This window comes from Botrytis sinoallii (assembly GCF_014898435.1).
Source record: "Botrytis sinoallii strain Bc 23 chromosome Unknown BSIN_019, whole genome shotgun sequence".
Taxonomy (NCBI): domain Eukaryota; kingdom Fungi; phylum Ascomycota; class Leotiomycetes; order Helotiales; family Sclerotiniaceae; genus Botrytis; species Botrytis sinoallii.
In genome coordinates, this window is record NW_024066046.1 from 496420 (window position 1) to 522995 (window position 26576).

General features: G+C 34.9%; 4 protein-coding genes across 4 annotated transcripts; 2 read left to right on the plus strand and 2 right to left on the minus strand.

The window, feature by feature from the left end:
* Nucleotides 1-688: 688 nt before the first annotated feature.
* EAF02_009345 (uncharacterized protein) lies at nt 689-2590 on the minus strand (the record flags this gene model as incomplete). Its single annotated transcript, XM_038905393.1, has 2 exons — nt 689-2228; nt 2283-2590. The coding sequence occupies 2 exons, from the start codon at nt 2588-2590 to the stop codon at nt 689-691; spliced, it is 1848 nt and encodes a 615-aa protein (XP_038754846.1).
* A 3764-nt stretch (nt 2591-6354) lies between these two features.
* On the minus strand, nt 6355-8154 carry EAF02_009346 (uncharacterized protein; the record flags this gene model as incomplete). The annotated part of the gene is made up of 4 exons (XM_038905394.1): nt 6355-7330; nt 7381-7607; nt 7656-7982; nt 8119-8154. The coding sequence occupies 4 exons, from the start codon at nt 8152-8154 to the stop codon at nt 6355-6357; spliced, it is 1566 nt and encodes a 521-aa protein (XP_038754847.1).
* A 417-nt stretch (nt 8155-8571) lies between these two features.
* On the plus strand, nt 8572-11289 carry EAF02_009347 (uncharacterized protein; the record flags this gene model as incomplete). Its single annotated transcript, XM_038905395.1, has 1 exon — nt 8572-11289. The coding sequence occupies one exon, from the start codon at nt 8572-8574 to the stop codon at nt 11287-11289; it is 2718 nt and encodes a 905-aa protein (XP_038754848.1).
* Nucleotides 11290-12840: 1551 nt separating this feature from the next.
* EAF02_009348 (uncharacterized protein) lies at nt 12841-14325 on the plus strand (the record flags this gene model as incomplete). Its single annotated transcript, XM_038905396.1, has 3 exons — nt 12841-13276; nt 13325-13527; nt 13576-14325. The coding sequence occupies 3 exons, from the start codon at nt 12841-12843 to the stop codon at nt 14323-14325; spliced, it is 1389 nt and encodes a 462-aa protein (XP_038754849.1).
* Between the last annotated feature and the right edge of the window lie 12251 nt (nt 14326-26576).

Below are 26576 nucleotides of genomic sequence, written 5' to 3' on the forward strand. Positions count from 1 at the left end.
TATGTTTGGTTTGAGGATTCAGAGATTAAAATGGGAGAGGATTTGCGACTGGGATCTGAACATAATGCGAGAGGTATGAAGTATCTTTTTTATATATGCTGAGTAGATAGTATTTCTTAATGAGTACTTTATTCTGGTATAAATCTTCATATTGTTAGTCCGCAGTTCGGACTATCAGATACATTAAGATATTGAATTCGATTAGAAGATTGAATTATTTTCAATCTTTTTGTTGCTTTTAGACGTTTGAAGAATCTCAACTATCAGCTGTCAATTGCCATAACCCCTTTTCTTGATCGTCTGACTTGAATTCAAATGTCTCCTTACAGCTGGACTTCTATTGTCAGGTTGTGGTTCGAATGTTACACTACACATCCATTCATACGACTTTACACAGTACATGGCACAAAAACAAAATAGCATAGGAAGCTAATATTGAAAAGGTATCATGTATTATTAAAATCAAGGGATATCATTTCTATTACATATCAATCATTACTCATCCGAATATAACCTTTCCCTTCATATCCAATCATGCGTTCATCCGACTTTTTTATACAATCATCTCATCTCATGCCATTAAATCATGATCCAAGAAATATCCTCCCTGTAAATCATTCCATAAAGCATTAAATCATCCCCGTGTGACAAGTTTGTCATATTTGCGACGACCATACCAATCCATCATCTACAAAGACTCAGGTTGCATCAACTCCTCATGCTTAACATTTCCCATTCCGCCCTCATCAGACTTATGTCCATTCTCCTTCCTGAAGACATCACTCTCAGAAACAGGAGAGAAGACTTTACCCCATCGTCCATGAATAAAGTCATTAGCAGTGACCATCGAACTTCTCAAGTTCTCCTTGACCAACTGACTGGTTGGTTGACTGAAAATAACATCAATCTCCTCAAGCGTCTTGTTCTTAGTCTCAGGCATGAAAAGCACCTGGTAAAACCAACCCACTACTGCAATACCACCATAGAAACCCAATGTCAAACCAATATTCGACATGGCCTTTTGCATTTCAGCAAAGAAGTATGTAACGAGGAAAGAACAGAGGAAGAGCATGGTATCCGAAGTTTCCATTCCGTAAGAACGGAGGTAAGTAGGGTAGACTTCGGAAGGAATGACCCAAGTGAGACAGGCGTAGGAACCGAAGAAACCTTCGTAGAGAATAAGACCGGTGATATATGTACCTTGGGAACCCGCTTTGTTGGTCAAAGGAATGAGGTATGAGCAACCGATAATGACAAGACCGATGAAGAAACCGGGAAGCATAGCAATAGCCCAGAAACGACGACCAAATTTCTCCATGTAGAGAATGGCGGGGATGGTACCGATGAGAAGGGCTCCACCTCCAACAAGCGACATGAAAACAGCTTCCTTATCGCTGAATCCAACTTGTTGCATAAGTGTGGCCATGTAGTATTGAATAGCGTTGATACCAGTGAATTGTCCCAAGAAAATCATGACGTTTGCGTAAATAATCGCACGACGAGCACGAGGAACAGTGATGAAGTCGAGCCATGCGAATCTCTTACGAGCACCTTCCATCTCACGCTCAGAATCGACTGAATGTTTCATGACGAAAAATTCCTTACGAGCAGCTTCATCTGTACCACGAATACGACTCCAGACACCCCAAGCATCCGCAGTACGTCCTTTGTGCATAAGGAAACGGGGAGATTCGGGCATGAAGAGAATACCAACAAGCATGATTGTGGAGAAAACGAGAGAAGATCCCAACATGTATCTCCAACCACCAGATTTAACACCGACGAAAATAGCAGCGACGACGTAACCGAGAACTTCTCCTAGCGCAATCATGAATTGGTACAGCGAGACCAAGTTTCCACGATATTTGGGTGCGACGGATTCTGCGACGTAGACGGGGACAGTTCCACCTTCGAGACCAACACCGAGACCAAGAATAACACGTCCAGCCATCATCATGCCAAAGTTGACGGCACCGGCTTCGAGTGCTGCTCCGATTGTGTAGAGGAATAGAGACCATACGATAGCTTGTTTTCGTCCGACGGCTTCGTTTAATGGTCCAAGCATCAATGCACCACCGACGGCACCTAATGGTACACCAGAACTGACCAAACTAACTTGTCTTGTGTTGAGGCCGAGCGAAGCTGGCATGTATAGATTTGCTCCCGAGATTAAAGATTGATCGATACCGGAAAGAAGACCTCCCATAGAGGCAAAAGCGACTAATAACCTGCACAATACCAGTTAGAAATTTTCTTGAATCTCTTGCACAAAATTTACATACCAAGTGTAATGTCTAGGGTCCTTGAACTTCAACTGGAATACGTCGGAACGAGATTTGCCTCGAGCTGTAACCTCTGCTTCCAAATCTTGTACTTCGTTATCAATGGTTTCCATGTCACCTGCAGCAGCGATTTGGAGAGCCTCCCACTCTGAGACCCTTCGGCCGATATGACCTGGACGAGCTTGAGCTGCACCCTTCTCGTTGCCGAAATCTGATACATTTTCTTCACTCATCTTAGCAGGCGTGTTATAATGAGAAGAGCTGACGTCTCCATTATTGACGACCTCCTTTGTGGGGAGATCTGACATGATTGTGAATTATATTATGATGTGTTTAAAAAATATCCGGGAGAAGAAGAAAGGGAGTTATGAGGGAACTGTCCACTCAGATAAATTTGAGAATACCCTTTCAGAAAAATAGAAAGGCGCAAAAAGAAATTAGAGAGGTATCGAAAACGGGGATATGCAGAGTGAGGGGAATGAGCGAAGATATATGATTTGAAGACCCGAGGCATCTCAATAGCCATCTTATCCCAAAGTTGCAACCGATAACATTCCCTTTGAGGATTAAAGTTTCCAACTTGTCAGATGAGAGCTTACCTGTTACTTTTACCTATTAAGGGAAGGTGGTAGAAGGATGTCATGTTGACTTTGGGTTCTTTCCGCAATCTTAGGGTAGTGAAAGTCTGAAAGTTTGGAACGAGTTACTAAAACAGGCGCTAGACCGGTTCAGCCACTTGGATCATAGGACTAGATTCTTAAAATTCCTGAATAAAATTTTGCCCCTGGGGTCTCCGGTTCACACTAGATCTTGCAGAATCCCCTCGATTCCCCACAAGAAATTTCATGACTTCCCCTCCCATGGAGTCTGTTGGGGTCTGGAGAGGCGGAGAGTGGAGATTTTCAAACTGGTGGGTTGGTAGAATTTCGGCAATACTTCATTGCACAACTTGTGCTTGAACAATTAACCGATATCCCTACATCTTGCACAACCCTGTATCTTGCACACTTTTATTTATCAAAACAAAAATAGATTATAAATCGAAATATTATTATAATTGTCTCAAAATTATTTAATGAGAACTTTAATATTATTGTAATATAATAATGAAGTTTTGAAAAATTTAAAAAATGAAATGAAATATTGATTGATTTATAATGATATTAATTCAAGATATTAATAATTCAATAAAAGCTTATATTAGAACTTATTTATAAGATTTTAAAATAATTTATTGAATTATTTTATATTAATATTATCGAGATAAATTTTAAAATTTCAAAAAATATTGAAATTAAAGTTTTATAAAAGTTTTTAAAAATATATATGAATTTTTTTTGAAGATAAAAAATAATTGACAGAAATTGGTTTTAAAATACTAGGTTATACTTTAATAAAATTTAACAGAATAGAACATGATTTTTTAAATTCAATTTTATAATAAAACATTTGGATAATAGAAAAGTTATTCATAGAATTTGAATATAAAAAATGATATTTATTGGTATTAAAAATTAATAAAAGGAAGAATACAGCAAATAAAATTATTCATTAAAATATTTTGAATATTAATATCTGATATAACCTTTTGTAAAAAGAAAATGATAATACGTTTTCAATTTTTAAAGATTTTTTATTAGAAATATCTCCAATTTCTAGAATCTTCGTCCATAATTTGGAATTTTTAAATTCGATTTAAACTGATATCGTAAGTTATTTTATTAAATGTTGATATAAATAATAACTGTATCTCTAGAAGACTATATTAAAAATTAAAATTCAAAAATATCTTTTAAATATTATATTATTGTATATTTATTTATTAGTGTTTTTCTGATAAATAATTATATATAGATTTATAATATAAAATATAATTATTATACTTTTTAATTATAATTAATATATAAATATCAAAATAAAATTAAGATCTTTTTAAAATATTATAAAATTATCGATTTAAAATTGATTTCTATTATAAAAAATATTAATTCAAAAAATTTGAATTATATATTAGTATAATTTCGAATTTTTAATAAGAGAAACCACTTTTCTCAATTATATATATTAAAATATATTAGAATTTATAATTTTTCAAACAATAAATATTCTTTTTGTCACGATAGAATTAGCCTATATAAACCCAATTAGCTTAATGCTATCGGTGATATCACTTTTAGCGTGATACTTTTTCATTTGTAATATTAAATAAATCAATATAAAGAATTTTATATAATTATTTTAAAATTACCGGGGGAATACCAGAGGCAACAAGCCCCTGTTTAGCTAACATTACACTACTATGAGCGGCTGGAACGCTAGCGGCCCGTAGGCCCGCTCCTTAGTACGTCTAGAATACCCCTTGGGAGGTCAGATATTAGACGTTAATCACTATAAATAAATAAATAAATAAAAATATTTTTAAAATTAAGATTTAGATTTATATATTTAATATTCTAATTAGCTTATAATAAAGAATATATATTATTCTATTTATTTTATAAGTTTTAAGAGATTATAATGATTTGTTGATTATAGATTGAATTTAGAATATTGATATAAAAAGAAATAAAAGTGTGCAAGATACAGGGTTGTGCAAGATGTAGGGATATCGGTTATGATTGAACAGAAGTATTTACGCGTTGATGGGATAAATGAGTCCTTCGTAAACCAATTTGACGTCAGATTTTTAAGCATGCAACCATGCCACGCATGCGTAGAGGAATGCCTCGACCGGCATCTGGCGGTTCACCGGTAGTTCATCTTTTTCCGTTATTCCGATTGGAGTAAAAGACGAGAAAGTACCAAACTAGTTGAGATAAATCGCATAAGTATTCATCCCTTGTGAATCATTAGTAACATGATTCGTTAGTCGCTCAAATTCTCGCACTAAATGGAAGATAAATTCATTAATCAAATGCATGATATCCTAGTACAACATCCACAAAAACGCCGAAGATAATTGTTGATTGCACGGACTTTATCCAAGTAGCTCTGTTGTCGAAAATCTTCTCCGGATAGGACGAGAAAATTTTTTATGAAGACTGACACCCATGCAATGATTGTTTTGTTGAAGTGTTCGGGAGTTCCGTCGCTCTGGTAGACTTTTAAATGGCCAAGTGGCGATAGAACTGTCTAGTCCAATTAGTCGTACATCACAGAGAGAAGCAGACACAAAAATCATGTTGGAAAAGAATCCCATATCAGTCGTCGTTTTCGCATAACCACAATATCCCAGCGGGTGGATTTCGGCTTAGAGTAACCATGCTCACTCTACCTAGGTAGATCAGCCACTTTTTTCAGTGAAAGCTTATTGAACCCAAGCTTCCTTGTCCCGCACTTCGTATGGTCTTGTTGTTTGGCTTATAACGAGTCAAGCACATGTCCAAAGTCTTGACACTAGACAAGCCGTTGAAAGCTTTTCGGATGGCTTACTCAAGCTTTCACATCTGATTCGGACGCGTCTTTCCGGAAAATAAACATTAGTTCTACAAACCCAGATCAATCAATTGTTCTTGGTGTCTTCCAAAAGTCAATTTTATTATGCTATGCATTCCTGGAATAAACTCTTGTCATCGTAAGTATTGCCTCGTCACTTCCAAATTCCTAATGAACAGAGGAAGCTAATCTATCCTGGCATCAAGCCAAACGGGAAATCTCCTACTACCCACAAAGAGGCCGAATCTAACATCTTTGGATCCATAAAACTCGAACCACGCTCAAATCGTTGTTGATTGTATTCCCTGACCGTCCCAACTTATCTTCTTGTATCTGTCAAGGCGTTAATCGTATTCGAGTCAGAAGATCATGATTCCGCAACTCACATGCTGGATCACCCCTGATATCCATTTGTCAAGAGCGAAAGTTTGTCTTCCACGCGACAACCTAGCTCATAAGAGTGAAATAATGCAGCTGCCCCAATACTCCAGTCTCCAGTCCCCAACCTCCAGAACTTTTGAGTTGTGGAACCAACAATCGAATGTTCGCGGGGATGCTCTCGGTCCGATTATACAGTTCAAAGAACGACAGCTATATGAAAGTTCCCAGCGTCGATATTAAAACCAGGTAAATAATCTTAGTCAAAGTCTGCTTCTATGGAAGTTGGTCTTTGTTGCTCTGATTTCTTCATATCTGCGACATACTCAATAACAAATGTGAATCCAGCCCATAAAATTCCCGTTGCGATGAATTGGAAAGCCCATGAAGAGATCAAATGCTTCAAGCTAGGCATCTGGACGCCTGTTTCGTAGAAGTTGCCCAGACTGATACCAACTTTATTCCCGTATGCTCTACCGACAAATCGCAGCATTATAGCCTCAAGTGGCGTTATAAGAATGGAAGCGGCCAATTCTCTAAATCCTTCTGCGGCAAGTATTGTTGGAAGCATGGTAAGTCCAGTCTTGCGATATTTGACAACTTTTGGTTCTCCTGGAACATTTGTACTTCGTAGCTCAGCCGACCATGCCCCATTACCGACCGTTGGTTCGGCTGATGTAGATGTAGAATCAACGTCAAAGCTGATTAGTGTCGGTCGCGGGTCTTCATCCTCACCAGGATCAACACTCACTGAGGCATTAGTATGGCGCCGAGGTCGAGGTGTTGTTCTATCCAACGCCGGTAAGCCTTCAAGGGCTCGTAAAGTATCTTCCTCTCCGCCTCGAACTGGGCGACTCTCTTCGGGGTCGTCCGGGGTGTCAAACTCCAGTATTGGTGCTTCGACTCCAAATCCAGCAAACATACTATCTCCTTTTGGTCGAGGTAGAGATTTGAATATAGGTCGATACAAGAGTCGCGAAACGATATATTTGAACTTTCCATGAAACAATACTGCCACAATTGGGGTTGTGGAACGAAGCAAAGCTAATGCCCATGAAATAATTGAACCTATGTTTCTTGAAGGTGGAGGTGGTGCTTGAAGTAGTGATGCTTTTGAGAATGGAATCAATGACATCAATGGAGGTAAGAATTGAGTATATTCGACCAATCCAAACTGATGCAACATAGCAAACATTCTTAAGTGTAGTGTGATATAATGAAAGCTTAAGTTGAGGCTACAAATCATCAGTCGCGTCAGTATTTAGGTGTTTGTATAGATACTCACCATTTCTCGGCCATAAACTTGACCCATACTTCTCGAGAGGTAAGTCTTCTTTCATCTTCATCAAACATTTGATCTAGAAGAACTTCCAAGAAGCAGCCTACCCAGTCTGATACATGATATGCTATGACCGTGGGAAGCCCGGAAAAAAATAGGTTTGCGACAGATCTCCTAGTTCTCTCGTGCTGGATCAACGCTAGGATTCCAATTTCAGAATACGATCTGTAGAGCTTCAACGTGTAAGCATGACACTTTATTCAATTGATACATCGACGTACCAAAACTCTTCGCCTGAACCCAATAGCACCCCAGACACCAGCATGTAGTGTAGCACGGCCAGCTTCCAATATCCTTAGACCTCTAATTGTCTCTTCGATTTTCTTCGAGTTATGTAATATTGTAGCTTCTCTCACAGCAGTCAAATCTTCAACAATACCCGTGACTTGCATCACTTCATTAGCTGCACGAATGTTTTCTCGTTCCCTCCGTTTAGTCTCTGGATTTCTTGGATGGCCATGTTCATCATATATCTGTGTGTAGCCAGCACTCTCAGAAATATCTGGTGGAGTTGGCCAGATTACTTGGTCTTCATATGGTGTTCGACCCTAGAATGTGTGAGTATGAAGCTTCATGGGTGTCGAGCGTTTTGACAAATTCGAGATTTCCAAGAGCTATAATAAATTGGATGTATGGGAAAAGACTTGGCCGCCTGCGACTAATAAGGGAAAGGCATTAACGTACCAATGCCCAAGCAGTCAATGATTCTAGCCTGCCCATGGTTGCTGATTGTAGATGCTCTATATCATGCACCAACGCATGGTATTCCTACTGTGATGGTTACAAGTAGCTATTTCTGTATCACACAGTCATGGTCTGATGAGTTTGATGAAATTATTCAAGTGTTTTACTCTTCTCTTCAAAGAAAGGTTTATGATCGCAATTGAGAAGGAATACACGTCTCCACGTGATATAGAACGCTAAGATTGAGCTTATCGTCGACCCCTGTCAACATCAAAATATTTTTGATTCAAGTGAAAATAAAAATATTTTGGTTATCAACATTTTCACCTCCAATTGATTCTAGGAGCGCCAGGCATTATAATAAAGTCAGGAAATATAACAAAATCGCACCCTGTAAGAAAGCCAAATATTATAATAAAGCCATACATTGAGATACCAAGCTTGTGGCGCATCATGGCAACCAAGGCTCCTTACCAAACGACATTCGAACCTGAGCATACTATACAGCCAATTTACACCGGAGGAAGTGTTGCACTTGACCAAACGGGTCGCATACTTGCTACAACACTCGGGGAGGATGCATTATTGACAGATTTGAATACAGGGAGGGAATTGGCTAGGATAGAAGGAGATGGAGAGGTCATCTCTACATTAAGTCTCACGCCGTCTGCTTCCCATCTCATCATATGTTCGAGATCATTGTCTATGCGAATCTACTCCCTACGACCTTCACCTGCCTCTGATGTTTCTCTCAACTACGAACTTCTGCGAACGCTTAAACCGCATTCTACGCCAGTAGTAGTCTTAGCTGTAGACCAGACGAGTACTCTGCTAGCAACCGGAGCTGCAGATGGAGTAGTGAAAGTTTGGGATATCGCCGGAGGTTACGTCACACATACATTTCGAGGCCCCAATGTACTTATATCCGCTTTACACTTCTTCGAATTGGTTGCGAGCGGTAGGGATGAGGAATTGGGCATTTTAGCAAGAAACCGAAAGAACGGGAGCCGAAAAAGTCAAGCAGATGATGACAACAGTGGGAACGAAGCAGCGAGAGGGTTCCGCCTTGCATCTGGTAGTCAAGATGGTAAAGTCCGTATTTGGGATCTTTACAAGAGGAATTGTGCCTCGGTTTTAGATTCACACGTATCGGATGTTCGAGCTTTAGATTATTCACCAGAAGAAAATGCGCTCCTTACCGGAAGTCGGGATAAGACAATAATGTGGTGGGATGCGAAGACGTGGAAGATTAGAAAAGTTATACCCGTGCTTGAGGAAGTGGAAACTGCCGGATTTATTGAGGCCGGGAAGTTCACATATACTGGAGGATCAAATGGAACCATTAGAGTTTGGCAAACGGAAAATGGTAGGGAGGTCACAAAACCACATAAAAGTGGTGCGGAGGCAGATGCCATTGTAGATGCGCTCTCATACCACGACCTTCCTTTCATTCTGTCAATCCAAGCAGATCATACCTTAATCCTTCACTCAAAAGCTCCCATGGAAAACGCGGATTCCACTATCACCATTCCGGCTCTGCCCCAAGTCCAGCGAATCTCTGGAACTCATGACGAGATCATCGATTTAGGATTTCTTTTACCTGATAAATCCCTCCTTGTTTTAGCTACCAATTCGGAAGAAATTCGTATCGTCTCCTTGAACCAAGGTTCAGAAAACGACTCTAGAAAACCAGCCGCATATTTTGGTGCCGATGTCGCTCAACTTAAGGGACATGAAGACATCATCATCTGTTTAGATATTGACTGGTCAGGACACTGGATTGCCACTGGTGCTAAAGATAATACTGCTAGACTTTGGCGTATCGATGCCGAAAACGATTCATATACTTGTCATACAACTTTTACTGGACATGCCGAATCTCTTGGTGCTATTGCACTTCCTCATACTCCACCACCAGAATCTTCACCGGCTTACAAGTCACCTTTGGACCATCCACCAAGCTTTTTGTTGACCGGTTCTCAAGACCAGACTATTAAGCGGTGGGACATTCAAGCTCAGACAGCGACTGGCAAAGCACCAAGAGCTTCATTAACCAAAAAAGCCCACGACAAAGATATCAACGCATTAGACATTAACCACAACTCTGAATTATTCGCATCGGCATCTCAAGACAAAACCGTCAAAATTTGGTCGACCAAAGAGTTAGAAGTACAAGGTGTATTACGTGGTCATCGTCGTGGTGTTTGGTCTGTAAAGTTCGCGCCAAAAGATACCCCAACTCTTCAAGGAGAGTCCGGTCCAGCTTCCGGAAAAGGTTTAATTCTTACTGGAAGTGGAGACAAAACTGTCAAGATATGGAATCTTTCCGACTACAGCTGCTTACGAACATTTGAAGGGCATACTAATTCTGTTCTCAAAGTGGCATGGTTGAAATTACCAGCACCAGAAGACAGAAATAGGAAACATGTTCAAATAGCCACGGCTGGTGGAGATGGTCTTGTCAAGGTTTGGAGTGCAACAAACGGAGAGTCAGAATGCACGTTAGATAATCACGAAGATAGAGTTTGGGCACTCACTGTCCACCCTAAAACAAACATGATAGTATCAGGAAGTGGAGATTCCACTGTCACATTTTGGAAGGACACAACCTCAGCAACAATAGCTGCTAGGGAAGCGGCCAATACTCAATTCGTGGAGCAAGAGCAGGAGTTACAAAACTTCATACATGCTGGTAGCTACAGGGAAGCTATCATTCTTGCACTTACACTCAATCATCCCGCACGATTACTTTCCATCTTCACAACCGTCGTTACCGGTACTCACGAAGAAGGAAGTATCTCAGGTCTCAAAGCTGTTGATACCGTCCTAGCCTCCTTAACAGATGCTCAAATCTTCAACCTACTTCTCAGAGTCCGTGATTGGAACACCAACGCTAGAACAGCATCCGTCGCACAAAGAATCCTACATGTTCTTGTCAAAAGTTATCCCGCTTCTCGCTTATCGAATCTTAAAGTTAAGGGGGCACAAGGACAAAAGAGTCTGAAAGAGGTCATTGATGCTTTGAAAGTTTATACGGATAGACATTACAAGAGAATGGAAGAATTGCTTGACGAGAGTTATCTTTTAGAATACACGCTGCGGGAAATGGATGGTCTTGGATTCATTGAGAATGGAGCCATGGATGGTGCTGGAGATACAATTATGGTGTAATTTTGATTGTAATGAGGTTTCCAATGGTCAAAATTAGTAGAATAAAATTTGAGTTTTCAATATTCAATTTTCAATCATTTTAATTCCATGTTTGAACAGCTTCCAGTGTCTGAAACGTAGGCAAAGTCTGAAGACCTGTGAGTTATGGAAGAGTTTCCAATCTTGAATGAATCTAGCATTCTGAATTTGTTCAAGCTCCAGAACAATAATCAAAAAATGTTCGTTGTCAATCAGATACTACATCAAAGTTCATTTAATATAGTTCTAGCTCAATCTCAAACTCCAGACCGCAGCTTACGGTATCTAATAGTCCGACTGTCCGGATTGTAGTTCAACAACGTAAGGGTTTGAATATCTAAAGGCAATCAGAAGTTTGAAAATAGTTCAATCTTCTAATCAGATTCAATATCGCAGATGATTTGAATATTCTACTTAGTTTGGGGATTTAATAATCTTGATTCTTGGACTGCAGTTCATACTCCTAGACACCTTGATACCATTGATTCTGACCGCAATATTTGATCGGGACTCACATACCCTGCTCAACAATCGAATCATCAGGGTAAGAATCTAGACTTAATGCTCCTAGTCCATTCTTTACCCTCTTTGCCAAACACACCCGTTGCCGGTAGACATACACTATTATTAGAAAATTCTCGATGTGCCGATATGCTATGAATCTTTGATCTAAAATAACATCACGTCAGCAATCTAAATCTCTCATCGTCTCCTCGGAACGATCAAATGATGTTTCACATCAGTCGATCTCCCAGGTTCCGCACAGACAATGACGTCCACCCACAAGAAATCATCGCCTGTGCATTAGCGGCAGCGGTTCGTAAAATAAGCGTATGTAAATTGGGAAAGCTCAGCTGCTTGTTTCATGGTTGACGACACATGTGGACTTCCATTCCTCTTGAGATATTCCCATGATAACTTAAATGAAATGTACTTCTTAGTACGACGAGCAGCTTACATGATAAAAGACGTTCCCCGCACAATAGCACCCGATGGAGAACCGCAATTGAGATTCCCATTGTTGAAGAATACGATTGAGGTTTTGCTCCGGATGTCTGTGCGAAATCTCGTCATTCTTGTATCAGATTCTCTCGTCCCGCTTGGCCTCTCTCTCAAACATCCATCGTTGCCGAATATCACTCAACCCCGCAAAAGCCTTTCCAATTCTCCAGACATCATCGTCATTTACGTTTTGCGTAAATACTTCCTAAGGGAAGTACCTTATGGACATGGCTTTGCATGAACTTTCCTTACTCAACGTTGAGAAGTCTCTTCGATTGATGAAACCTGGACTTTCAGAAGCCGAGATGTACCTGGCTGGGTATGCCAAGAATGAAGATTCAGATAGGGAAAAAGAAACTTTCAAGCTTTGAAGATGGAGTGGGCAATGCTTATGCCGCAGAAAGAGAACGGAGAAAAGTGACACACTCGGAAACCATATCAATGTCCGGAAGTCATATAACGTGTTCTAATCTCCCATTCAAAGGTTATTTTCCTGACTTATAATACTTATAATATATCGATATAAACATAATGACTATGAGAAGCCCGCTGATGAGCGATCATCCCCAACCATTACGAGCGAGTCCTATATCAGCTCATGATGAAGAAATTCAAATCCGTCTAGATGACAGTCGATATCGTAGTTTCCCACCACCAAGAAGAGTGGTACAGCGAAACACTCCTGCGCCAATCCCGATGCAAGATTTCGAATTTCCTAAGCAATCACACGACATCCCAAGACATTATCCCGTCGTCGATGAAATATACCCTGAGTTACATCCTTACAGAACGAGTGAGGATGGGTTTGTCAGTTTAACCAATGGAGATAACATGGCACAAAACAAGAGAGCTAGTAGGAGTCGACCATGGATGCAAAATTTGCAGACACAGGATAGAATCCAAAGATACAAAAAAAGAAGACCGGCAACGAAATGGATGAAATGGATGAATAGTGATTGGAAGAATCGTAAGTGATTACACAGTTATATTAGGAATTTTTCATTAACTGTATTAGATATCGTCGCTGTAATTGGAGAGTTAATTGGAACGACACTTTTTCTTTTCTTTGGCTACGCGGGTATTGAAGTTGCAAAACTTCAAGGGCGTGAGCCACCAGATATTGAAGTCTTGTTTTACATATCCGCAACTTTCGGAGCCAGTCTTATGGTTACTGCGTGGATATTCTTTCGTATCAGTGGAGGGTTGTTCAATCCAGCCGTAAGTATAACATAACAATTGAGTAATTTTTAAAGCTAACAATAATAGGTAACTTTGGCACTTGCCATACTTAAAGCAGTCTCACCAATCCGTGCTGTTCTTCTCGTCATCACACAACTTGGCGCTTCGTGTTTAGCTGCCATTCTCGTGCAAGAGATTTTTCCAAAACAACTTGAAGTTGCCACCACACTTGGAAGTGGTACTTCTACGGCTCAAGGATTCGTCATCGAAGCCATTACTACAGCCGCTTTGATCTTTACGATCATAATGTTAGCTGTTGAGAAACATAAAGCTACATTCGTTGCTCCTATCGGAATCGGGCTTGCCCTTTTTGTTGCTCACATGGTAGCGGTTCCATTTACTGGAGCATCTTTAAATCCAGCTCGTAGTTTTGGTCCATCGGCCATTGTCTGGAACTTTCCGAGAGAACATTGGATCTACTGGGTTGGACCACTTCTGGGCGCGGGACTGGCAGTACTTTTCTTCAGATTGATCAAGCTGATGGAGTACGAAATGGCAAATCCTGGACAGGATGGAGATCCAGATAATGATCCAACACAGAATCCTGAACTTGATGTTGCGCAAAATGCTCAAGAAAGAGAAGAAGAAGTCCTTGCTCTTAATAATGGAAAGTCTTGGTATAGAGATGATTCTAGTAGTGGATCGATGAGGAGAAAAGAATCGGTCAATAGTTTTACTGGAGGTAGAAGATCAATGGATCGAAGGGGTGAAATTTTTAGAAGATTAGATGATGTGGAAGCTCAATGGCGAAGGCAACAATACAGGAATGTTATATGAATAATTCCTTTGCAGATCATATTAAATAATTTTGCAATAGGGGTAGAATGAATAGAGCACTAAGATTCTAGAAACAATTGAGGCGTTTAGCGTTCTCTTGAAAGATAAAAGTAATGATGTTGGGGTGCTACGAACTGCAGTTCAATGATTGAGCATCTTTGAGATCATGAACGCTTGAATTCGATTCAACAGATAAAGCTTCCTCGAAGACCTGGAGAACTGTCTTTCTTCATAAGAAACGATGGACTAGGCGTAAGCCAACCAGTTGATGAGAGTAGTACGAGACAGAGCCAACTCATTGGATTGCGACGTTGTAACGGTCGTCTGTTTGCTTTCCCAATCAAAAATGGTAATGCAGTCGTCAAGGTTTGTGGTTGCATCACGTGATAACCGATTTCCCTACTACGTGCACGTCCTGCTATATGCACAATCTCGACTACCCTTTTTGAATAACTTTAAAAATTAATAACAATTTCAATTTATAAAATAAAGAGCTAGCAATTTAATTGATAAATGATAAGATACAATATTATCTAAAAACATAATAAAATCTTTAGATTTTGAATTTCGATGAAACTTATAGTACTTGCCCTCTACTAGATCACAATATAACCTTCTCCTCCTTTCCCTTTGAATTATTAACCTTTATAATATCAAAAAGCTTTATAATCTTTATCAATATTAAATCTATAATAGAAAAAGCTTTAGAAAACTTTTTATTTCTTTTGATTAAAGATTTTATTGATTTTAAAGTCTTTTTAATCTCCTCTTTCATATTATATATAATCTAACAATTAATCTCTCTTTATAATATTCTCTCTTTTATTTCAATCTCTTTTTATTCTTTTTCAACTTTCTTTTCAGCTTTTATTTAAAGCTTAGCTTTCTTTTCTTGTTCCTTTTTAAGTGCTTTATCTTCTTGATATACTCTAGCTTTAATAATAGCAAAAGATAACCATAAAAACGCATTATTCCTGTTACGTAAGCGGACACAATAGGAGTTGTAAGCTTTACCACTACGCCACACACGCAATCTGTCCAAAAGGCACAGTATCAGGGATTGTTTCCTAATAACTTACTACTATATATATATCCATATAACAGAGCCCTCCTCTTTAACCTTTTTCATCCCGAAAAGACTAGTACAGAGGCTATTATATTATACTATAGTTAACTATATGATTTGTAATAATAGAATAAACACTCTTCTATTATTCAATACCCTTATCATTAATAATCCATTATTAATGAATTCAGAATATCCAATTATTAAGCAGATACATCTTCGTCCCTAATTCGATCCACTTTTCAATTGGTTGTTCACTCAGTTCCAATTAAAAGCCCGAAATCAGAGATCCTAGAACGATATCTATAAGGTAAAATCCCTGATATTCTGTTACGTAAGCGGACACAATAGGAGTTGTAAGCTTTATCACTACGCCACACACGCAATCTGTCCAAAAGGCACAGTATTAGGGATTGTTTCCTGATAGCTTACTACTATATATATATCCATATAACAATTCCTTTCTTTTCCAATAAGATTTAAACGCTTTAAACAAGCTCTTTTCCTTTTTTCAAGCTTTAAAACCTTTTCTAACCTTTAGATCTATATCTTTGTATAAAAGCTCAGCTTCTAATATAATTACAGCTTTAAAAAGCTTTTAAAGTGATTTCATAGATAGAAGCATAACGAAATTCTAATTTTATTCTATATATCGCTTTTGATATATACAATATAGCAAGAGTATTCCTATAAGTTTTAAATGATATAGATAGTGTAAAAGGAGCTTTCAAAACAATATAGTCGATTGTAAGACTCCTATTCATAGAATATATACCCGTTTTTTTAAAGGATTATAAGATATTATATTTTATATAAATAAGCTCCCAAGCCTTTTTAAATATACTCCAAAATATACACTTTATTATACTAATAATCCCCCCATTATTATACATCAAATTATTCAATAATATACTATAATTTATCGAAAAGACACTAAGGTTTCAATATCAAAAAGCTATAATCGATATATAAATAAGGAAGGAGAATTAAGATAATAATCTTAATTCATTATATTTTGAAAGGAATTCCATATTAATATAACTAGAATAACCATCAACAATAAATAGACAATATCTTCCATCTGCTTTTCGATATATAGCAGGGTCGAATACATTTATAAGCTAATATAGGCCAAAAGTATTCTGTGACACTTTGCCTTAGAAGAACTGCGAGAGCAGGGTACAATTTATCCTTAGAATCTATAACTATAGAATCAGGAGTAAAGCATTTGTAGAGCGCTCCTATATATTAATTATGTATATGTGATTGTGTATATATGTAAGTGTGTATGTAAGCAATTACAGTTACAATTAAATGCAATTTTTATTTATTTATTTTATTTATAGTGATTAGCGTCTATTATCTGATCTCCCAAGGGGTATTCTAGATGTATTAAGGAGCGGGCTTACAGGCCGCTAGTATTCCAGCTGCTTATAGTAATGTAATGTTAACTAATCAGGGGCTTATTGCCTTTGATATTCCCTTGTTTAATACCGCTCATGGCAATCCTACAGTTATTCTATCTAAGGATTTGTGGTTCTATTTCAAAAGGTTTTGTTTCATATATCATCCAAGTATCAACAGATGATCAGGTCGATTGTTATCGATCGGGAGAGTGCTCGGAGCACTTATGGCTGTTCGGTGCAAGTCTTAGATTGATTGGGGTGGAGAGCTTATCCTCGAGATATTGGAGCAGATTGGAATTCGCATAGTTTCGCATAATTTTGAGTATATCCTAATATAGAATCTGGATTTAGTAAGAAGGTTAATAAAGCTATATTATATTTGCAGGATGCGGTTGATATATGCTATTGCATTCCCTTCGAATCGAAATCGATTTAGTACAAGTGGCCAATTATTATACATCCAATTATTAATTGAACATTAAAAGAAATGCAATGTGCTTTCTCAATTCTATATATACAAATATTCATACTATTTTTGTAATTGAATTTAATATGATAGGCTACAAAGTCACTATATCCGGTCCGTATTATTATAAGTCCTATATAATACCCTACAAAAAAGCTTAAGACTTTCCGATTCCGAAATATTATATATTGGTTTCTATACATTATACATTTCAAAGATCAGACCTCTTTTTTCCTTTCACTATTTATTCTCGGAATACCGATATTTTAACACATAGAACAGAACGGGAATTACTGATTATAGGGAAGCAGAATAACTCAGAGTCAAGCGGCCTAATTGTACCCTGATTAGCAAAGCGATCGGCTGTCTTGTTGCTCTCAATCTCAATATACCCAAGAAATTACTTATTATAATATATAATATTATATCGCTTGATAGCACTTATGATATACCTATTGAAAGAGACAACAACGCTTCCTTACATTCTTTAGATTATTGAGATACTATTAATATATAACCATATTCATTCCTGATAAGAACAATCAATAATACTCAGGAGGTATTCTAGTCCTCGCTACACACCAATCGCCTCAATATCAAAAACATACGACTATTTGTATACACACTATAGCCACTATCGATCTATTACTTATTATAGTAGATTGCAAAGCTATACCCCACACGGTAATTATGTTTATTGTATTATTCAGATTTGTTTGAAAATACAAAATAGTTTTTTTTAGAAAATTAAGTCCTATTATTCCTTGAATATTTTCATAGCGTTTTCTTTGTTATATTATTCGTTAGATCAATATAGCACTTGGGAAAAAAATGAGGCTGTAAGAGTCTGGAACGCTTGATAACAGGGATTGCTTATCTCATTCTTTACAGTTTTATATTGAAATCTTTTAGAATATCTATACCTTATTCTTTCTTTCTGATATACAGCTTTAATTAGTTTATAAGTAGATATTGTGTATCCACTATCTAAAGCCAAAATGCAAACCTTAATCTGGCTTGTTTTAGTACAACAATTCCAGCTGGGAGACTAGCTTTTATAAGGAATACAATCGTCGAGATCGTTTTGTAAACGGATAAAGCTCCTATATCGCATTGTGAATCGTCTTACTGACTAGATCAATATATTTCTTGATTCTAATGCCAACTAGAATATAGCCTGCATTTAGACATTGTTTATATAGCCTATCAAATTATACTTCAAAACCGAAAAGGGTAACAAGGAGTATACAAATAATAATCGCTTTTTGCAAGCAAGCTGCAGATAGTCCATAGGCTATATAAGCTATTGATTGGATATAGGATATAATATATATAGCTTTCGCAATGTGTGTTTTGATATGCTATAGAAACATTAAATGCCGATCAAAAAAGACACTAAATTAGTGTAAGGTTGATTGTACTCCATTGATGAGCTCTAGAAGGATTAATATAATGATTAGATCCCGACTTATCCTTATAGCCAGATTTGCAATTTCATATTTCCTTGATATATAAAGTAGCTTAAACTTTTCCGAAATGAAAAAGATCTTATTCTGATTTCCCTATCATAAAATATATCAAACAGTTCAGCAGAGTATACATATATTTATAGATAGGTTCTTAGATGTATAATATATAGCTATATTGTTAGCATATCCAAAGTACTATACTCTATCTTGATTGAAAAGTTTAATAAAATAAAGGGTATACAGAATAAAGGAGAATAGCAATCTCTAAAGGGTATTATATATATCAGGAAATCCTGTATTATAATCCCCTCAAGTCTTATATGCATACATCTCTCAGTCAGAAATAAATCAACGAATTGCAAAAATGCTATAGGCCAATCCTGTTTCTTTTATATATTGTAGAAGCTGTTTTTTAAGGAGTGCATTATAAATACCTTGTATATCTATTATTACTAGTATGATCACTTTGCTAATTACTAAAGCATACTTAGTATTATAAGTGAAAGCAGTTATAAAATCAATACTGGCTCTTTTCGGTAGTGCTCTGTAATGCTGAGGGCTGATAATGTTGTATCTCATAGCTGTTCATGTAATTGACTGGTAATATACTTTTTCTAGTCTTTTCCAATATATAATATCAATGCAATCAGCCTTTACAATTTCGGGGATATCCTGTCCTTTTTACTAATCTTAGGCAGTAATAACTATTTCAGCGAGTTTCCATTCGTTAGGGTAATAGCTGAGCTTGAGGCAGACTGCGAAAATCTTATATATTACACTTTTCGTATTAAGCCAGTATATTTTAAGAAAATAAATAATTATCCGATCGATTCTGGGTGATATACTTCTAACTCCTATTATATGTTTTTCCACTTCCTTTATAGTAATCATTCTTTTCATAATAAGATTATCTAACAGCTCTGTTTTTATAAAGAGTTATATTATAGATTGTTTGATGCTTTAAAGTGATTGAATATTGTTATAAAGAGTACTTCAGCTTTTTTCTGATATTAATGATCTCCTGATCTTCGATTACCAGAGAAGGGGCCTTGAGATCTGCTTCTGGGATTAGCTTGTGCTAGTTCATGACTTTGTATAGTTCCTAATTGTTTTGTATATGTCCAAGCGCTTAATTCAATAGGCTCGTTTCGATACTCGCACGACTCTTTGTAGGTCTGCTGGGCAATTGCCATTCCGTCAGCAGTTCCAGTTCTCCTGGCTTATGTGTATATTCGATATACCTCCTTACACTTGTCGATCCACTATAGGGATAATTGGTAGGGTTTTGCGGCCTTTCTGCCCCACAACTACTATAGAAGCGCTCAATACACTTGTGAGTCTGGCGATCAGTTTATCGACATCATAAGTAGATCGGAGATCCGGGTTCTGGAGGTTCGCTAAGCGATTGGCCATTATACCTGCCAGACAGGGTAAATCTGAATTGTATATCCGGATATACACTTGCTTGTATTCAGAGATTCCTTTATCCGAGATAGTAATGATTTGAATAGCATAATTGAAGCTACTATACAGATTATCATCGATTACCGTTGTAACGATAGTCAGGTTGGAAAAGGTCAGATCCAGAATATATCCTTTTGCATATATAGGGGCACCAGGAATCCCAATATATTCCATTCCCTGTTTGGCAATCTATTATACAAGTGTATCATCTTGATTAGCAATTGCTATTTCAGGTTTCTACAGATTATATTTAGTATTGAAGTTATCTTCGATAATCATACCAATCCCTAGGGCGATTTCTAGTTCAAGTATATATTTTATTATTAATAAATCAAATAAAATGCGATAAGCATTGAAAATCAAGTACTCGTTAATATTAATCCAAAGTAGATCCCTGCTTTCAATCTGCTTTATTTATTTAACCTTTAAATTGCCTCCTTTTTGTATATAGGTGATTACTTGTAGCTTATATTCAAAACTATTAGTCACTCCTTAGGTATCGATTGGCTGGTATCGGTTATATACAGTATGATTTTGGGTTGCCGAGTTATTGTACAGTCAGGGTTCTTAGATATAGATAATATCCATATTAGCTTTTTCAATAACCTATAGGAAAATAATATGATTGGAGTGTTTATACCCTATATTTACCCATGCGATTGTAAGCCCTCTTCCCTTGTTGAGTTTGTATTAGTTGTGTGATTTATATAGAGATAGTAGCAGTTTGTTAGCGTTTGATTTACTCCCCTCGTTCATTTCAGAGTTAGGAGGGTGAAAAGGCTTTTTCAGTTATAGCTGCTATATTATAATTTACCTCTTTGTTAGTACAACGCGGAGGATTACAGTCCGAAATGTGAATCGGATTGTTGAAGGGGCCCTCCCCTGATCGGGCCCATTTGGGTAATCAATTCACTAATTGCTATTCGTCTTGTAGATAATAATACAGGCCTCTGATATAAGGGGTCTGGGGATAACCATTTAGAGCTGTTTAACTAGCATTGAAATAGATGCCTTTCCCTTATATATTTCCTGAATTTTCCTTTAGCTAGCAATCCTGATTTCTCTTATTTATTGGTAAATAAGCCTAATCAATTTCTATTAACTAATCGTGATACTGCTAGACAATTGCTATATACAGATCAAAAGGGTTCTAGGCATTTTGTACATTGAATATTATTTTAGTATTATTTATAGATCTTTCTATTAATATATTTAGTAGTCAATTCGCTGTATCTAGAGTAGCAAGTCAGGCGATAATATATATATGGGTTATAGTATAATTAGCATTTGTTGAAATGCTATTGTAATTAAGAGCATTGCGATTTATCAAGGGGCTTCGAGTATTTATTGATATTAAATAGCCAGAATGGTTTTATTATCTCTTGAAACTAACAATCCAGTTAACCTTTTTTGTAAAAGGGTTTACCCTATACTTAGAGATTCTGTATTGTATTGATTCCTTTCCTATCTACACTTTAATCTTTTCTCGAATAATTGTGTTTGGAAGTATTGTAAGTGTATTTAGTGTATTATAAGAAATCTGAGGCATAATATAATTATACCAGATTTCCGCGATTTAAGCATTATCCATACCAAGTACAGTAATCAATTATATACAATTTTCGTTTTACAAAAGATTCTTGTATTTCTCTAACATTTTACATTCCAGAATCCACCTCGTTCTATTACAATAAAACAAGGGAATCAATTTGAGCCTTAATCCAGAAACTATTTCTATAATTTTTAATTGCAATTCGAAAGAGTTATTGACAATCATCTATTATCCACTTCCCATTTTTATAAGAATCGTACAATTGTTTTGCTTTTATTATTCACACTTCTATATCATCTTCATTGTTTTGGGTGTACTTGTTTTGGTATTCTTCAATATCTGAAATACCTTTTCAGTCTTAAATATATTAATATAGAATTTAGTAATTCCCTTTAGGATTATTTTTATAATTAATATAGGAATTTTCTATATAAGCCCGGCTTGTCTTATAATCTTAATTATACCATCGATACACACAGATCTCAGCATATCAATATAACTTAATTCCGTCTTGCTCAAAGTTTTAATACATACATTAATCACATTTACAATCTTTAGAATTACTTATTGTTTTCTATCCTCTTTATAGAATTGATTGATTATTACTTTGTAGATAGATTATATATTATTATCTTCATTTATTTCAGTTGTTGATATAATTGTCATTATTATTGTTAAAGCGATTAGATCGCAATTCGATATACTCGGTGGTGTAACAAGTTGCTTATGACTGCATATTGATGGTATTATGATATTGTAAGATTCCTTCAATATGATTTGTTATAATTGTTGTATTTGAGATTCTGATTTTGTATGCATAGGGTTACTATATTCCTATAATAAATCACTTAAATTCGTTGATGAAGGATGATAGTAATAATATGTTTGACAATTAAATGCAATCTGTAATATTATTTCTCTTTTTGAAAAAGCTTGCCCTCAAGCTTTATAATTATTTAATCTATAAATATATCGGCGATTCTAATAAGGCATTATTATTTATATTATAATATAGCATAATAAACAGATGTATGCGCAAATTTTGCTTTTTTTTGTAATAGGAAGGTGTATGAGAAATGGAGGAAACCGTTCTGTAGTTTAATAATAGTGCAAAGCCTTCGAAATATATAGATTATTCGAATTTCTCTTTTTCTTCTAAATCTTTTCTAGTTATTTATCTTTTTTTGTATTCCTCAATCAATAATCAATATGCCTTCTATATCATTAAGAAAATACAGTAGTAAAAGTAAGTTATTGCTAATGTAATTGAAGTAGTAAGAGAATATATGTATAACAATAAATTATTTATTTTTCTTTTACATTTGTTTTATTGATATACTTTTTTACAGCTTATAGTGAAGAGAGTATCTGCCTTTTCTATTGTATAAGGCAAATGTTCTATTGAGAAAGAGGAAGAGTCGAGTTACAACAAAAATAGTAATAATCCTATCGGCGAGAAGGAGGATAATAAGAAAGATAGATTGGATAACAAAGATGTATATAAATAAGGTTTTCTTTTAATATCTCTAGCTTATAGTTAGTTTATCTAATAAATACGATTACAGATATCGAAGGCAATGTACCTAAGGGTAAAGTTGATCTTTGATATGCTTATTGGATGTATTTGTTCTATTATCTTCTGAGACAGAATTTGAAGGAAGAATATAATCTTTTGATTGATTATATTAATGATTACAAAAAGAAGTTTGCTAATAAGTTAATTATAACAATATATCATTTTCGTGATTTCGAAAATGATAGCGAGATAGTTAAGGAAGATATTCTGGAGATCTTATATTAAAATCAATCTGATTGTAAATTCGATATATCTTGTTATAAAAGTATTAACTTTGTTAATATCGATGAGTAGGGATCTTTAAGTAAAAGATTATCAAAAAAGATGGTATTACAATAGAAATAATATATTTGGAAGGACAACTAGGTTTGTACTAATTGTATATATAATTGTGTTTTTGGTAAGAGAAATAGCATTTGCTATCAATTTCCTGAATAATTGTTTGATCAATCTTGTTGTCTGTTTTATCTAGCTGGCAAGTATAAATATAAGTACTTGTTTAATGGGGATATGTGTAAAATGTTTCTCCAATATTAATTGGCTATTACTGAATATAGCAATATGGTAAAGATAAGTTATAACTTTGCTAGCTTTTAATAAAATTAATTTTTAAAATAGTTTGATATACAGGAAAAGCTAAAGAATTGCATTTCGAAAGAAATACTTCCTTTTATTCTTGCTTGAGAAGCTGTGAAGCATTGTGTAATGAAGATTGCAGTATAGGAAAACAAATTAGAGCAGTAATACTAGCTTATCCTAACTCAAATAGAAGCAGAGCTTTCAATAGCTTATGAACAATTGGATATAATTAAGCATAGGCTTAGTCTTATTATTGTATATGCTATAGTCAATAGTTATCTTATCTTTCGGCTTATGATTATTCTATATATACTTGTTATCACTGTTAGCTGAGGATTCGATTAGTATTTCAATTTAAACCATTTAATCTTTATTATTATACCTCGCCTGACTATAACCGTTAATATTTATAGAAGCTTTTTTTCTAACTTAGTTTAAACCTACCAGATAAAGAAAAAGACTTTTTTTATTGATATTTCATTTTTATTCAATTACTTTTAATTTCTTATATAATTAGGATTTTCTTTATTATAATAATAAATTAAAGAAGTTCTTTCTATTTTTTTCATTTATATATTGATTGTTATCTGTAAAATCATAATCATCCTTTTTACTTTTGTAAAAACAAATCTATTCTAATAGATACATAAAAGATTCTAATAGAATAGGATTTTGTAAATGAAAGTCATGGAGATAGTGTAAAACAGTTTTTAAGTTAGAAATAGAATACCAGATAAGATTGTTATCAATATTCAATTATAATACTCTATACTTAAATTATTAGCATACTTTCTTTACAATTAGAATATACTCCACTTCCTATTCAATATTACCAGTAATATTTATTGAAAATAATGATTCAAGGATTTATCCGAAAAGTAAATCGTCTATCACTTATAAAATTTATTAAATGAAAATACAAAATGAACTTTTATAATAAATAATAAATTCAATTAGAAGAAATCTTCAACCCGACCAATAATCTTGAATTTACCTTGAATAAAGTAATTCAGTTTTTTGGATAATTGTTATATCAGAAAATCCCTTATACTAAGCTATACATAGTCTTTTATATCGAAATCGATTAAACAGTAATATAAATTAGTTAATCAAGATATCTTTTTTTATATACACAAGATATTTTCTTTTACTTAATCGAATATTAGTTTATTATATTTAATATACTCTCTAACATCAATTATATTCAAATCATTAATAAGTATAATGAAATCGAGTTTTCAATTTTAGGGATTGTAAGATAAATAACCATATAAGATTTTATATAAGATTTGACCATCTAATAATTTATAAAGAAGTGTAAATTAAGCATAGTCCATTATTAATAAAAATTCAGATCAATTATCTTGATAATAACTTATAAAGAGTCGCAAGCATTGTTGGAGATATTGATTATAAATCTCAATTTAATCATCAGTTTGTAAATAATGAGCAGTAAATAACTTAACTTGCATTCCTAAGATATTATTGAATTCTTACCAGAATTTGAATATGAATTGAGAATCACGATTAGAGATTATAGTCTTCAAAGCATTGTAATATCTGTATACATAATATAGATACAAGCAGATCTGATCTCTCGAATTGATTGATTTATAATAAGATATCGAAATAGCTTATTTAATTAATTGGTTAATAATAACGAATACATTGTTGTAACCATATTTATCCTTATTAAAATTATAATAATCTATGATGATATATTGCTATACTTGTATAGGAATCGGGAGCGGATAGAGGAGATTGGGAGTGCGATTTCTTGATATAGAGCTGCGCTTGTATTTGTAGTAATTCCGTATATATTGGTTGATTGTATTATTCATATTCTTCCAATAATATTGATTAGCCAAAAGAGTGTAGGTCTTTTTAACATTAGGATATACAATGAAAACTGAATCATAAACTTCGCGAATCAAATAGGTTTACAGATTTTCGATGTTCGGTATATAAAGTCAATCATTATAAAGCAAGAGTCCTTTCTCGAGTATGAGATACTTATGCGATTTAGTAATCTGAATGCACAAAGCTTCTAAACTCGGATAGGATCTATTTGTTTTAATAATATGATTTATAATATCAAAAAGCGATATGATTATGTATATATCAATATTTACAATTATATCCAAATCTTATTATAGAGATTTGTATATAATCTTTATATTTATCTGATCATTTTTTATAAGCTGTTAAAGACAATTCTTCTTTTTAATATTATTTTATTAATTCAATTCATCAATATGATATATAAATATATTTGTAAATAGATTGTTCTTTCTAGTATAATATATAATGATGAAATTATAATTGGTGAGTAGTTTTGTTTAATATATTTATTAAGTATTTAGCTATTTAATTAATATAAAGTACTCGAGTATTTTATAATTGGTATATACTTTGATCTGGTATAAGGATCCGGTAAGTTTAGCTTTCTAATAATCTAGGGATTTGATAATCATGAGTATTTCTTTATTATAAATTTTATAGTTTAGCTTAATGGTAACCATCGTTTTTCGAAAAGTAGATAATTGATAATCATTTATTATCATACTTCTGAAATAATATATTAATAATTATATTATTAGATATATCGATTTCCAGTATACAGGATAATATATAATTGTAATACTATAGGAGAGAAATGAAAATAAGTTTATC